We start from the raw sequence: 14,889 nt of genomic DNA on the forward strand, positions 1-14,889 counted from the left end.
AGGATGAAGCTCCCTCTTGTAAATAGCATACATATGTCATTTTAACCAAAGTTAGTATTTAGGGCCAGATTCATTAACACCTACACTAAATGTACACTGTGTACATGATCTATATTCATGAACATCCCAATCACATTTTTGTGCTTTATAGTCACTCAGAAAGATTACACTAAGTGTACTTGTAGCCTACACTTTGTGATAACCTTTATGATTCCCCTCATATTTAAGGCTGCAAGAAAATCAGTAAGAAATCTAAAGTTAGTAGGTAAGAAGGTGTGAGTAATGCTTGTGTTGTCTCTTCTCTCAGAATGGTGTACACGTAGTGTCATTATTAATGAATGTGACCCTTAGTATATTAGCAAAGTACACGTTTTCTGTAATCATGAAATTCGGTCATACTTTCACTGCTTCAGGTAAAAGAATGTTCACAGTTTCCAGTTCACGGTTTTATATTTACCATATGTAGCGTTAGCATTTATGATAGTTACCCATAATATCACTGAATTGGGATCTGTCATTATATGAACATTCTTTATAGAACACCATGACCATTTTGTAATTCAGAGCAGAATGAACATCTGAAGAAAAAAATATTTAGTGCAATTAAAGTTCTATGGAAGGCCACTATTTTTCTAATCCCTAAAGACAATTTCTCTCTCCTGTCTTACAGCATCCAACTCGCTGTCTGAAAGTCACAGTAAAAGAAGCCAAAGAAATTCTGGGGAAGGATGCTAGTGGTAAGTATCTTTGCTTTACTGCATACATCTATATGTATTTGCTTCACTGATTCTTATAAATTATTCAATGCATGTGTTATATAATTATAATTTTATTATTTCTGTATTTCTTTATTTTCATTTGTTGACTGAGGAAGTCCAACTGAGTATAGGTTCATAGGTTGGTACTAGGCTATTGGCCATAGGGTCTATACAAGCCTAGCCATAACAATTCCCTGGCTATTTCTTCCCACAGTATTTACTGACGTGATCCGTAGGGTGAATTTCCTATCTCCCATCCAATCATCAAGGTTCCTTTTGAAGAGGGCCAAAGCGGTGCTCTGCTTGACATGTATGGGCAGTCTATTCCAGAGTCTGGGGAGTCTCTGGGTCAGGAACCTATCCCTCCAGCATGTTTTGTTCATTGTGATGACAAGGTTTAGATCCATGGAGCATGTGTCTCTGAGGGATTGGGATTTCTTTAAGTGTAGCATGTCCAACACTTCTGGGTTTTTCATGGCCTTGTATGTTAAGCAGAGATCGCCGCTGAGTAGATGATATGTGACAGAGTATAGGTGGAGTTTTTTTAGATGGTCAGCATAGGGCATCTGCTTTAGGCCTGTGATTCTTTTAGTGAGGTATTTCTGCAGCCTTTCCAGTTGTTGCAGATGTCTTGAGAGGTACATACCAAACGAGGCATTGTATTCTATAATGGGTCTAATGAGGGTTGAGTACAGTGGGACAATGATCTCCTTTTTTCTGAATGAAAAGCCCTTAGTGATGAGGTGTGCCACATAGAAGGATTTCTTGACTGTTGTGGCGATGTGGCCACAACAGAAGCCAAGGGAGAAAAACTCCATTAGTACAATATAATGCAAGATACAATGTAAATTAACAGAAATAAACATTAGTTTTATTTTTTGACATTGCAGTATTAGAAAATTATAAACAGTAGCATGTTGAACTGATTCACATTACATCAAAGCATATCAAATAAAAATATACATTTGCTGTGGTACGATCACACTGGTACAATACATTAACATTGGTGCAATCACAATATCATGTTGAAGTGAAATATATTATGTACAAGTATTTGTAGTGGAACATCTGTAAGCATGGATATGCTTGAGTAAATATGTAGATCCTTGTATTAAAGTGGGAGTCAAACAAGATATTTGGGTTGATTTAGGGAATGTACCCTTTTGGAGGTAGAGTACTAGGTAGGAAGTTTAGGGGTAATATTGTTAGTTGTGGTTATTATAGTCAAGAAGTCTTTGAGCAAGAATGGAGAGGATAATACAAGTTACACTATTTACAGCTTATTTATAATTAAGGCTTTACTGTTTGTAAGTAAGGCCCAAATATTTTAGGGGTCGAGAGAGATGTGGGAAAGTTGTGGTTAAGGGAGAGGGTTGTTTGTGTTACCGTTAATCTGCTGTGGAGTAAGAGCTTAGCCAGGAGGCCTTCAGATGTTCTTTTAGCTGATCTTTGAAAGCTTGAAGGTTGTTATTGTGTCTTAGTGGTATAGGTAGCAATTCCATAGTTTAGGGATATGAATGAAATAAAGGGCTTCTCCTTCTGTGTTATTAGTTTTGTGAGTGGATAGTAAGGCTTTTTTTCGACTGCAGGCTTCTAGGGGAGTAGGCAGGTTTGGAAAATAGTTTTATAGGCTGGAACATCTATTAGAATTATGTACAAGATTGCAGGTAATATCTGGTTGTGAGTCACTGAAGTGATGAGATACTTCTAGCCAGTTAATTTCTTTGAAGGCAGAGCAGTGATGGGCTGCTATAAGTCACATTACAAGCAAGTATGGCACTTTGTTGTAGCACTGTTATAGCTTGCAGATTTGGATGGCATGTTGATCTACAAGTATAGAGGAGGCATAACATAGTGTTGGTAGTAGTTAAGCAGATGCTGTATGTTTTCTGCTAGCTCCAGTGAGGTACTGTTTTATTCAGTATAATGTTGCAAGGTTTTTATGCGTCTGATTATTTCATGTATATGCAATCAAATTTTAGGTAGTAATAGCAACTTAATATGTAACCCTATGAAGCTGTGTGTTGTTCGAGGAATTGATTTTGAAGTCCATATTGTCATCTACGTGAGATTTAGAGGTAAAGAGAAGCAATTTATTATTATTATTATTATTATTATTATTATTATTATTATTTTAGGATTTAAAAGAAATTGGGAGCTATTTAGCCAAGCTTCAATGCAAGGACTGTTTGGAATTTAGACAGATCATCTGCTACCCACAAGGATTGAGTCATCTGTGTACTGAACAAAGAAATCATGTATGAGGGCTTTGTGGAAGTAATTTATGAACGTGCTAAATAGTAGAAGTCTTGTGGTAGATCCTTGAGGTACCTTAGCAGTAACTGGAAAAAGGAAAGATAGAGCTGAATGCCACTTTAGTGCTTAGTATCTGCTGGTTAAAGAGCTGTTGAACCATTGGAGGCTAGAGTTTGAAATTCCAATTAACTATAGCTTTGGAGTTGTTAATATCTTAGACAGTGTCAAAAGCCATTGACAGATCAAAGATTATTGATGAAACCATTTTGCCATTGTTTCTCTTAAAGTTGATGTTACTGACAAAGTCCAAGCAGGCAGTTGTGTTGTGATTTGGTCTAAATCCATGTTGAGTAGGAGAGAGGATACTGTAACCTGTGGCATATCAGAGCAGTTGAGTTTGAATGCATTTTTCTCAGATTTTGAGAGGGAGGAAGGATAACAATTGGACTGTAGTTTGATAGCTCTACAAAGTGTCCTCCTCTGTGTATGCACACAAAGTAAGACTTTTTCCAGATAGCCGGAGCATAGTTTTCTTTATTAATATGGATACTACGTAGGTTATTGCATCTGCAGCAATGTTAAGGTTCTTGGTTGGGAAGGTATCTACTGCTAGGCTGGTGGGTTTTAATTTGTGTAGAAATCATTTGATTATTGATGTTGGGATTGGTTGTAGAGTGAAAGAATTACTGTGGATGCCGGGGTGCAGATAGCTAGGATGGTTAATACTGCTGTTGGTTTTAATGAGTTTGGCAACAGACTGGATGACGTCAGTATTAAAAGTGGCGGCAATCACTTCTGCAAAAAAGCTTGGGTGTAGAGGTAAGTTGCTTGGCTGTGATGGAGTGTAGGAATTCTTATCGAGGCACAAAAAGCTCTAGGTTTGTATTGATTAGCATTTTATAGTGTATGGTAGTATTTTTTTTTTTACTGCAGTGACTTTACTTTTAATGAGTTTTGATAATGCAAAACCATAGGAACATAATCTGTATGTTAAATAATGTGTCACATACAAAGAGCTAAAAAGAAAGAGGAAAAAACAAATTAAATGTATAATTCACCCTTTCTAATGGTATCTACTTTTGTGTTACTCATGCTGAAATAACTGACCTAAAGTCTGCACTGTCCAGCTCTCCTATCTGACTACTACAATACCAATGTAGAAACAGTACAATTGAATGAGATTTTGCATAAGTGTCGTGCCCCTGTATACCCATAACACAATCTCTGTCTATAAATATATATATCTATATATCTATATATATATATATATATATATATATATATATATATATATGTGTGTGTGTGTGTGTGTGTGTGTCTCTCTCTCTCTCTCTATATATCTATCTATATATATATATATATATATATATATATATATATATATATATACTTTAGAAGTTGTACCATTTCAAAGAAAATGGAAATATAGCTATTCATTTTATCAGAGTTGGTGCAACTTTGGGGGTAGTATATTTACAGATTGGTGTTGAGGGGTAGACACCCCCAGTGAAGATGTAGTGAACACAATGCTTCAATAAAAAAAATACTTAAAATAACATGGCCCTCTGCTGCTAGTTGGTAAGAATGTCAGTAGTAGATGAAGCTTGATATGTCTGACTTAATAACCTTAAACAGACTCTTCCAGTGGATGGTATTTGACTTGGCATGTAGCATATGGTATTAGGCATTTCTGAAAACAATTAATTATAATAAAATGCTAAAGAAAGTAATTAGGAACAAGAACCTTGTACTCATCTTCACTAAGTATTTCCCAAATGAGGAGGTAGTCAGGACACAGTGTAAGAGGAATTAAAAAAACTTACTAATTTGACTTATTCCTCATAAGAACATAATCGTCATGAAAGACAGATTTTTAACACTGTATTTAAAGTTTGTGGTTTCCACTCAGCATTGCCAACCCATCATTACCTTTTGTTTTTGAGACCGTATATTTATCTCCCTGTTGTGAGCGTACCTGTATCTTGCAGCTAAGTTTCCCTGGCATTAGCTAGCATATGACCCCAGATAAATGTGTTGCTAATTCTTGACACGTTCAGTTCTTATGTTGTGAAACTCTAGCAGTAAACATAATCACACCACAAAAATTGCAACATTGACAACATTACAGCATACAGAGTTTTTCTTGGATCACTATATGCTAGGAATTTAATTTTACTGCTTTTGGGTTATTTTTCTCAAAGACTTGCTATTTTGAATCACTTAGAATCCAGGCACTAGTTAGTCTTATCAGAATTCCCTGTTACTTCCAGAATCCAGGCACTAGCCAGTCTTATCAGAATTCCCTGTTACTTTCAGAATCCAGGCACTAGCCAGTCTTATCAGAATTCCCTGTTACTTTCAGAATCCAGGCACTAGTCAGTCTTATCAGAATTCGCTGTTACTTCCAGAATCCAGGCACTAGTAAGTCTTATCAGAATTCCCTGTTACTTCCAGAATCCAGGCACTAGCCAGTCTTATCAGAATTCCCTGTTACTTCCAGAATCCAGACACTAGTAAGTCTTATCAGAATTTCCTGTTACTTCCAAACCTGCCTTTCAGAATCCATTCCTGCTGCCTGGTGGGACCTCTGGTTTGCAGTATTTTCTGAATGTGTGACAGTGCACAGTTTCACATATGTATCATGAACAGTTTTAGCAGACAGCAACCTAAATAGTTACTTTCAATGATAGCTGACACAGTTTCTTCATATGTTTAGCAAGAAAAAACAGTACACTGTCCCAGCCACAGTGAGTTTGGCTGTTTGGTGGGTGGTATTCCACACTTTCATTCTGTGAAGGAAAATATAATTGGTTCACATTTCTGTTTTACTTTTTTCTTGGCAGGTCTTAAATTTGAGTTATTTTGAAAGCAGAATTTATTTGATAGTCTTTCTCCTTTGTTCTTTTATTCTGGAAAGAATGCTAGAAGTTGAATTTGTTGATTTAGTATAAGGATAAAGTGTAACATTGTTTACAGGTTAAACCTGCAACTCAGGAGTTCACTTTTCTGAAACACATTTAGGGTGTACCATTAAAAAAGAAATGTTAAGTCTAATAAAGCTGACAGTTCAAAATCAATTTTATAATTATATAATTTGAGATGTTTTAGTGTGATGCCATGTGCAGAACACCTTGCAGAATGTTGTTGAAGGGAATCTGCAGAAAGCATAATATTTTCTAAACTGGAAGGTAAAAATGCTCAGCAACAGAACTTATTTTATTTATTCATTTATTTATATCATTTATAACGTAATGATGGACTAGTCCTCTTTTGATGTAAATTAAGGAAAATGGTAGATTTTCTGACTAGTGCATTCTCTAATCACTGTGGGAAAAATGGGATACATGTTAATTGATCAGCACCACTTCCACTGAGTACTGAATGATTAACAGAAAAGGAGGGAAACAAATTTTACCGAATCTTGGAAATACATTTTTTGCAGGGACACTCTTCACACCTCCCAAACATAAATATGCCTTCTCCTAGGTCGAACAGCAGTGGAGTAAAAGAAAATGAAAACTTCACTGTTGATGGAAATTGCTTCATTCCTTTTCTGTCACTTGTATATTGCACTTGATGAAAGTGCTTTCAATTGAACTGGAACTTGAACAGTTCACCTAAAATATATTGTTTCATTTTGGAGGCACACACACTGCTGCCCTTATCAGTAACAACATAAGGTAGAAAAAGGGTGTATATGACTACAGGAAAGGGTTATGACAGCATGCAGAAGGAAGGTAAAATAATATTTTGGGGAGGAAAAAAGGGATGATATGCATGGGATGCAAGAGAAAACTGGGTATGGACAGAGGGTATGGGTGAGTTTCTGGGGTCAGACAGACAAAAAAAAGAAATAGTGCAGGCAAAGAGTCATGGCTGTATACACACACACATGGTTGGAGTAACAAAAGGATGGATACGTATATACAAAAGGTGATGGGGAAGGTTGGACTATATGCATGATGCAGAAGGAAGGTGACTAAACAAGGCAGATGAATAGAATGGAATGCTGTGTGTTGGCTGCTGGTGGGTTACTATTCTAGCCCAAAAGGCAACCTACATAGAACTATTTCCAACCTGACTTTCCTTGTCTACCAATGTCTGGTTACCCTCTGGTGGCTCAATGGTTGGTACCAACAGGATCAAGCTAGTCCAGGAGCCTCTTGATATGGCTGAGCTTCCTTACTACCATATAAATGAACTGCTGAAGCTATGGGTTGGTCAGCACAGATGAGATCAGGGCTGCCTGCCTGACAGGGGCATTCACTCCTCTGGCAAAGCTTTCCTGTCCCCACCATTTTGGTTTCCATCACTGTACACCTGTGGTGGAAATGCATGGACGTCTGCCTCCCCTTCATAAAGACCTGCATATTGGAGAAACAGTGGGAAAGCTGTCTTAAGTATAACTGATACACTGTAAATTATATGCCAGTCATACTCACCCTGCTGTGCTTTCAGTGTGTGCTGATTCCTATGGTAGGCTGCCCAGTTTATTTCTTGCTCCTCATGGGCTGTAGGATAAAGTGCTCAGTGTAATGGGATAGAACAGAGAAGGACTGCTAATGTTCTACACAATGTAAAACAGAGGCACTCATGCCACCTCTTCTTCTGCAGTAACAGCAACATCGGGTAAACAGTCTCTGGCCATGTGTGATGTGCACCTGTCCTGTACTGCATAATATTTGCCATCTGTGATAAACATCACTGATGTACACCTACCTTCTTTCAGTCTGTTTCACAAAAAACAGGCTCAGTTTGTGCATCTTCTACACAGATTCACTGACATTGCAGGTATACCTAAAAGTATATAGTCTGATGTAACAGCTTTCATGATATATCCCTGATATGCATTGATTACAACTTCATGCATACCTTCCCACCAGGCTAACTTTAAAGTGACCAGACCAGTTCCACGAAACTATGTAAAGCAGAAAGAACTCACGGCCAGGCAGGACAACAGAGACAATTTTTGGATTTAACACACCAGAGTATTGAACAAATAGTTAAACAGCATCCACCAAAATAAGGTGATCCCACAACAGTATTTGGCAGTAAAAACTTTAATATCACAACAATCTTCAGCAGCAAACAAACAGGTTAAGTGCTTTCACCCAGATCCACCAGGCTTCATAAGAACAATTCACATCACAGCACACATTGTTTAAATACAATTACTAATAAAATTGAATTAAATTAATTAGCCCCAATTAAGTATCCACATATTTTAAAAGCACAAACAGACCTATCTAGATATCATGTATTTCATTAAATGATACATTGAAGAGTCAACATTGCTTAATTTGGGAACAATATACCATTTTGTTTGCTGACTAATAAAAAACAAACAGCATGTTATCTTCAAAGTTATTTTCTCTGTTTCTTATCTATTGTATATATCAAGATTTGGACAGTAAGGTTTATATTTTTCAAATCAAAGGGCTGCTAGAACAGTAGTATATATGCCTGATTATTTATTTATAGCTGCTACCCTTTTCATCACAGAACTGTGTGTCCAAACAGAACAAGAGAACCTGCTTACAACCTAAGTCAGCCCTATGATTTTGTGTAGCTGAGTAAAAACTGTTAGGACTGCCAATATACCTTAAACATTAATATGTGGGTGCAGAGGCAAAAGATATGACAGGTGGTTCTTACTTGTTATTTTCATTTTGTTTTATAATGCTAGGGTTTTGTGGCCATATTCTTTAGAACTTCTACATATGTAGAAAGTGTGTGTGTGAGAGAGTAAGTGAATGTGAGTGAATGAGTCTGTGTATGTCTGTGTGTGCAAATGTGTGTCTGTGTGTGTGTGTGTGTGTGTGTGAGAGCGAGCAAATGAGTGTGTGTGCGTGTGCATGTGCACGTGTGTGTGTGTGTGTGTGTGTGTGTGTGTGTGTGTGTGTGTGTGTGTGTGTGTGTGTGTGTGTGTGTTTATGTACTCACATAGTGATGAGAGTTTAGTTTCAGTGTCCTGAACATATTTATGCCTCTCACAGATATTTAATGTCTTTTTAATGGGGAACATGTTTCTCTGCACAAGGCAGTTTTTACATTGCCTGAAATAAATGCCAGCTATCAAGTCTTTTAAAATTATTTTTTTTAGTATTTCCATAACTAATCTTTGTTAAAATCCTTGGTATGTAAATATGTATACTGCTAGTCAGAGTCTCACTAAGCTAGTAAGATTTGTAATAGACTTTATTTTAAAAATACATGTCTTCTATTTGGAGCTGTGGCTTGGTGCACAAGTACTCAGTGCCATCAGTGCCATTCCTTGATTTTAGCACCCTAAGTTGAGAAGCAAAAAAAAAAAAAAAATCGTCACATACTTTTGGTGAAAAATGTAGTGCAAACCACTTGCTATCTCTTATACACTTGAAATGCTAAACCACTTCAGCACTGACCACAAATGCAATACTGACTGCTCTGCATCTTCTGACTGTGGAATACCCTAGCCACATCTCGGTTCTGTTGTATCTGGTTAACACTACTTTCTAGGGAAATATTAGGTACTGGTCCTAACTGGAGAATTCAAAAATAAGTTTGAACATAGATAAAGCCGCTAGTATTTCAGTATACAACTAGTGGGTGTGCAGGTATTAATGGGAGATTCATTGAAATTTAATGAGTCTGCTTACAACATGGTCTTCCACTGATCACTTACATGGTCTTCCACTGATCACTTTAGGAGCAAATGAAAAAAGGAATAAATGTGGATTTTATAGTTAAATTTACATAAGGAATGGCAAGACAGTAGACACTGTTCTTTAAGAATACAATAGAAGTAGGATGGGTGAGGGAAAAAATACTTGCAGATACAGCAGTCCACTCTAGCAGCTGTTCAGGAAAATCCTTAATTGTATCTGTGACGTCCGCACTCTGGGAGAGTAATCAAGGAGCCCAAACCCTCACCACCGACACTGGAGAGGGATGTTCTCTTGGAACAAAAAGGGATACACCCAGTATTTCCAGATGCAGCTGTCTGCATCAAGAACAATTTCCCTTAAGACCACACAGGGAACACACTCAGTCCAGAGTCTGAACTTGTCTCTCTCTCTCTCTCTCTCTCTCTCTCTTCAGGGCCCCAGTGAGACTCCCCACTGGCACAGCTATACAATTCAGTCCTCAGCCGTATGTCCAAACCAAGTCCTTCACCACTCTCTCTGTGAAATCAGTAATTCATGTCCCTGCTCCAAGCAGCTGACACACTCACTCTTGCACATATGATTTACACACACACACACACACAAACACACACACACACACACACACACACACACACACACACACACACACACACACACACACACACACACACACACACACCTTGGACAGGCTGGCACAGATTTACTAGCTATGCACCCTTCTTAACAGACTATAAGGTAGTTGCACTAACATCAGACACTCCAAAGCCAGCTACTGTATGGCTCTTACAAGGGTACTACCCAGTTACACCGAGTGAAATTAATATTAATACAAATGGTGAACAGCAAGGCTTTCAGGAATGCCCACAGTGTCACCAATAGATGTAAGTACTCACCAAGGTTAAAATATTCTCTAAAAAACAAACCACAATGAAAAGGTTAAATAAATTTAATAATAAATAATAAAAGAACATGACAAATATGGAATATCTATTTATAATAAACACCAGCGTTTCATTCACAGGAAATATTATAATACCACAGACAAATAGATTCACACAGAAACAGAAAAAAAAACAGTACTTAACTAATCTCACTATATTTTCCTGACTGATCTAAAGAATTACTATTCCCTGGTCACTTACTAGAGCAAGGCAAGATGAAGTAAGTGAGTGGTCTTCCTTCTTTGTCAGGTTACAAAAACAGAGTGCTCCATGACTTCAGTTTCATCTAGTATTAAACATTATTTTTTTGTGATGGATTACAGAATGACATCACATACATCTGGTCATCTGACTTCTGGTTCTCATGCTTCCCCCCTTAGCTAGAAGCTAGAGCTGGAGCTAGAAGCAGTTACTTTTTACAGCACTTCTCTCCCGTTCCCCTTTCAGAGACCTTAACGTAATAATTCTTTTTGTCTCCATCTTTTCATTTAGTGACGACTGTCCCTGCGAATGGGTACTCTCTCAGTCCCTCACTTGCTGAATCCTTGGCCATTGACCACATCTGCAGTGAAGAAACCAGCCACAAGGACTCAAGGGCTTTAAAAAGAAAATAAGTTGCTGTAGGTGTTTAGCTATGTTTCCCTCTTAGCCTGCTACTGTAGAAAGTACCTGGTCTAAAGCAGAAATAACTGGCTCTACCCATGGCTAGGGACAGCAGCTGCTCCCCACCCCCATCAGCTGTAAATACATTCCCCAGTTAAACCTTTTCTTTTTAGTTATCAGTAAACCAAGATAAAGCTCTAGGCAAAAACAGGTAACCCAGTAGATACAATGGAATTGCCCACTTGTAAAATAGAGGCAAAAAGGAACTTAAACTGCCACTTTTGTCTGCTTCAAACTAGGTATCTCCCCAGAAAGGACACAGCTGAAATCAGGTCTATAGATTGCTTTTCCCTACTAGATTCTAATAACTCCTAACAATTTGGCTATGTATACACTTACGGCTATTTAGACACTTACCCTGCAATCTTTAGCCTGGGGGGTTCTAGCCCACTCCATTCGCTACGCTCACTTTTCTCCCTCCCCTGCCCACTATTCCCACCCACCCCAGTACCTCTACATTTATTCTTAGCCTTAACCCCACCCCTAATTACCACCAATTAGGCTACACCACTAGTCACCCCTCCCCTACATCCAACACAATCATGCTACTGCTTAATATAATAACAATCCTAACTTGCATGGTTCTAGCTCACATTACATCCTACCAAGGCTCCACAGTCACATGCCACAACAACTTCGACTGTACTCTGTCAACACTCTCCCTCAAATATTTACACTATAACTACACAATCCCTGGCACCAAAAACATCCTCCCAATACACACACTCCATTACAAAACACCTAACACACTCAAAAATAAAATATCCCTAAGATACCATAAGCAATTTACTATGTATATAAAACATATCCTAAACACCCTCTATAAACTAGCCCTCACTGGAGACATCCATCCAACCCTGGTCCTCCCAAACCCAACCCAACCACAAACCCTAGTACAAGCAACCCTCCAACTCAACTCTTAGCCAACAAAAAAAACAACAGACCTACTTATAATGTCCCTAAACATCAGAAGCATAAGCAGTAAAATCCAAGCACTACATGCCCGCATAAGGATATATTCCCCAGATATTCTCTTCCTAACTGAAACCTGGCTCAAACCTCACATCAAAAGTGAGGAAATACTTCCACCTGAATACAACATCCTTCGCAGAGACAGATTGTCCAAAAAAGGAGGTGGTGTAGCACTGATATTTAAACACCAGCTCAATATTCAACTCCTGAACACATCTGCCCCTCACCACAACAATGAAGAAATCCTTTATGCCAATCTCAAACTAAACCCAAACAAAACAATCAATATCATAGGATGCTATTTCCCACCAGGGAAAAATATTACACCCCTAGGAAAATCTCTTGAGCTGGGCTAATCTATCTCTACCCCAGGAAACCATCATTCTCGGCAACTTTAACATCAGCTGGATGTCCTGTAATAACAATCTCCCAACCATTCACCTTAATCTCCATGGGTTCATGCAACTTATCCAATCCCCTACCTGAATCAGCAAAAACACTAACAATCATACCTTACTTGACTGAATCCTAGTCAACAAAACCCCTCACTCTTACCTAGCAGGCTGCTTGCCTGACATCTTAGTGACAACTCCCCCACCTTCCTAATTCTGCACCACACAAACAGTCTCAAGCCCATTATCCACAGGCAAATATAGAACAAGTCCAACGCCACCCCTAACTCCTTCATCTCCTCCCTGCAAAAAATTAACTGGTCACCACTAAAATACCTCAACCTAGATGAGGCTGTCCACTTCTTCAACAGTACCTTCCTCTTCATCCTAAACACCCATGCTCCTGTAAGAATTGCCAAAGTCAGATCCAGGTGTGCCCAATGGTTACAAAAGACCACCAGAATCCTAATGAAATCCAGAGATAAGGCCTGGGAGCACTGGCAACTAACAAAAAATAACTCAGATAGGCAATCATTCCTTGAACTGCGCAATAAATTCAAAAAGCAAATAAAATTAGACAAATTCCTCTACTATAAATCCACCCTAAACTCTACCAACCATAACCCTAAGCAATCCTAGTCCACTATTAACACTATCTTCCACCCAGGGAAGGTTGATACCCCACAGAAATCCATTCCCCCCTCCTCCAACAGTATTGCTGAATCCTTCAACAAACACTTCACTGAAACTATAACATCTCTTAATAAACAACACTTCCCTACAACAACCCCCCCAACTCCTAACCCTAAACCCCCCACTCCTCTTTTCTTCTTCACCTCAGTACCTACCTCCAACATAAAAAGACTGTTGTCAAAACTTAAACCCACCAAACTTGCAGCTGAAAACCTCCCCTCTGAATATTTGAAAATTGCAGCTGATACACTAGCCTACCCAATTTAAATTCTAATCAACCGTTCCATAACAGCAGGCTATGTTCCCTCAATATGGAAAATATCCCCATTCCCCTCCACAAAGACACCCCCTCCACTGACCCCTCCAATTACCATCCTATTGCTATCATCTCCCCACTTTCCAAGATACTTGAAAAATGTATCAACACCGAGGTCTCTAACTATCTTCTAGCTAATACTCTCCTCTCCAAAACCCAACATGGTTTCAGGCCATATCACAGCACTACCTCCACTCTGCTCTCCTTCACCAACACTATACTTCATCACATAAACAATGGCCTCTTCTCTACTGCCATATTATAGATCTCTCAAAGGCCTTTGACATGGTATCTCATGAGCTACTACTCTCTGCTCTCCCCAACCTCTCCTTCTCACAATCAGCCTGCAACTGGTTACACATCTATCTACATGGATGCCAGCAATCAGTAATCTGGGATGATAACCTATCACCTCACCTCCCAGTTACTCTCGGAGTACCCCAAGGGTCTATCTTTGGCCCTCTGCTATTCTCAATTTCACTAACAAACTACATACTGCCACCACACAAGCATCTCTTATACAGTACGCAGACGACTCTACTCTCATCTGGTCTGCCCTGACTCTAACAGAACTACAACAAATCACAACAGGAATCATTCTCATCTGTAGAAAGCTGGCTATCCAATGCTCAGCTCCTACTCAACCCAAGTAAGACAAAACTTCTCCTGTTCCAACCTTCCAAAGCCACCCAAAACACAACATTCTCACCAAAGACAATACCATCATCTCTCCATCAGAGCACACAAAAGTACTCGGTGTGGAAATAAACAACAAACTTAGATTTGGCACTCACATATCTCTCACAATAAAAAAGTTCACAAGAAACTTGGTGCAATATATCGAAGCCACCAATTCCTAACCAAGGTGGCTAGAATCTCCATAGCCAATTCCCAGCTAATCACCACTCTACTCTATGCATCCCCATACTTACCAACCTTAGACAGACAGACCTACACAAGCTGGATGCTTGTTACAACAAAATTTCTAAATTTGCCACTGGAACCTCCTACCACAGCTATCATTGTATCTCCCTTAAAGAACTAAACTGGCTAGAACTCCCACAGCTCCTTCACTTTAATCAACTCACCCTCGCTCATAAATTTATTAACCACCCCCATAAAATCACTTCCCTTCAAACCCTTCTCCAACCCTATCACTCCACTAGGCCCCTAAGATCAAGCAACAAAAATCAACTCACTGTTATCAAAACCAAAAACTCAGCAGCAGAAGCCATATTTTCATGTACCATA

The 14,889-nt window shown here is 38.8% G+C and overlaps 1 protein-coding gene across 1 annotated transcript in view; it reads left to right on the plus strand.

Annotated features, from left to right (window-relative positions):
- Positions 1-14,889, plus strand: part of UNC13D (unc-13 homolog D) — a 1,205,501-nt gene that overhangs the window by 371,267 nt on the left and 819,345 nt on the right. The window contains exon 5 of the mRNA XM_044077226.1: positions 671-737. Within this exon, the coding sequence (XP_043933161.1) occupies positions 671-737 (67 nt within the window). The remainder of the gene's footprint in view (positions 1-670; positions 738-14,889) is intronic.

This window comes from Protopterus annectens, chromosome 7.part0, assembly GCF_019279795.1.
Source record: "Protopterus annectens isolate FY-2018-M chromosome 7.part0, PAN1.0, whole genome shotgun sequence".
In the NCBI taxonomy this organism is placed as follows: domain Eukaryota; kingdom Metazoa; phylum Chordata; order Ceratodontiformes; family Protopteridae; genus Protopterus; species Protopterus annectens.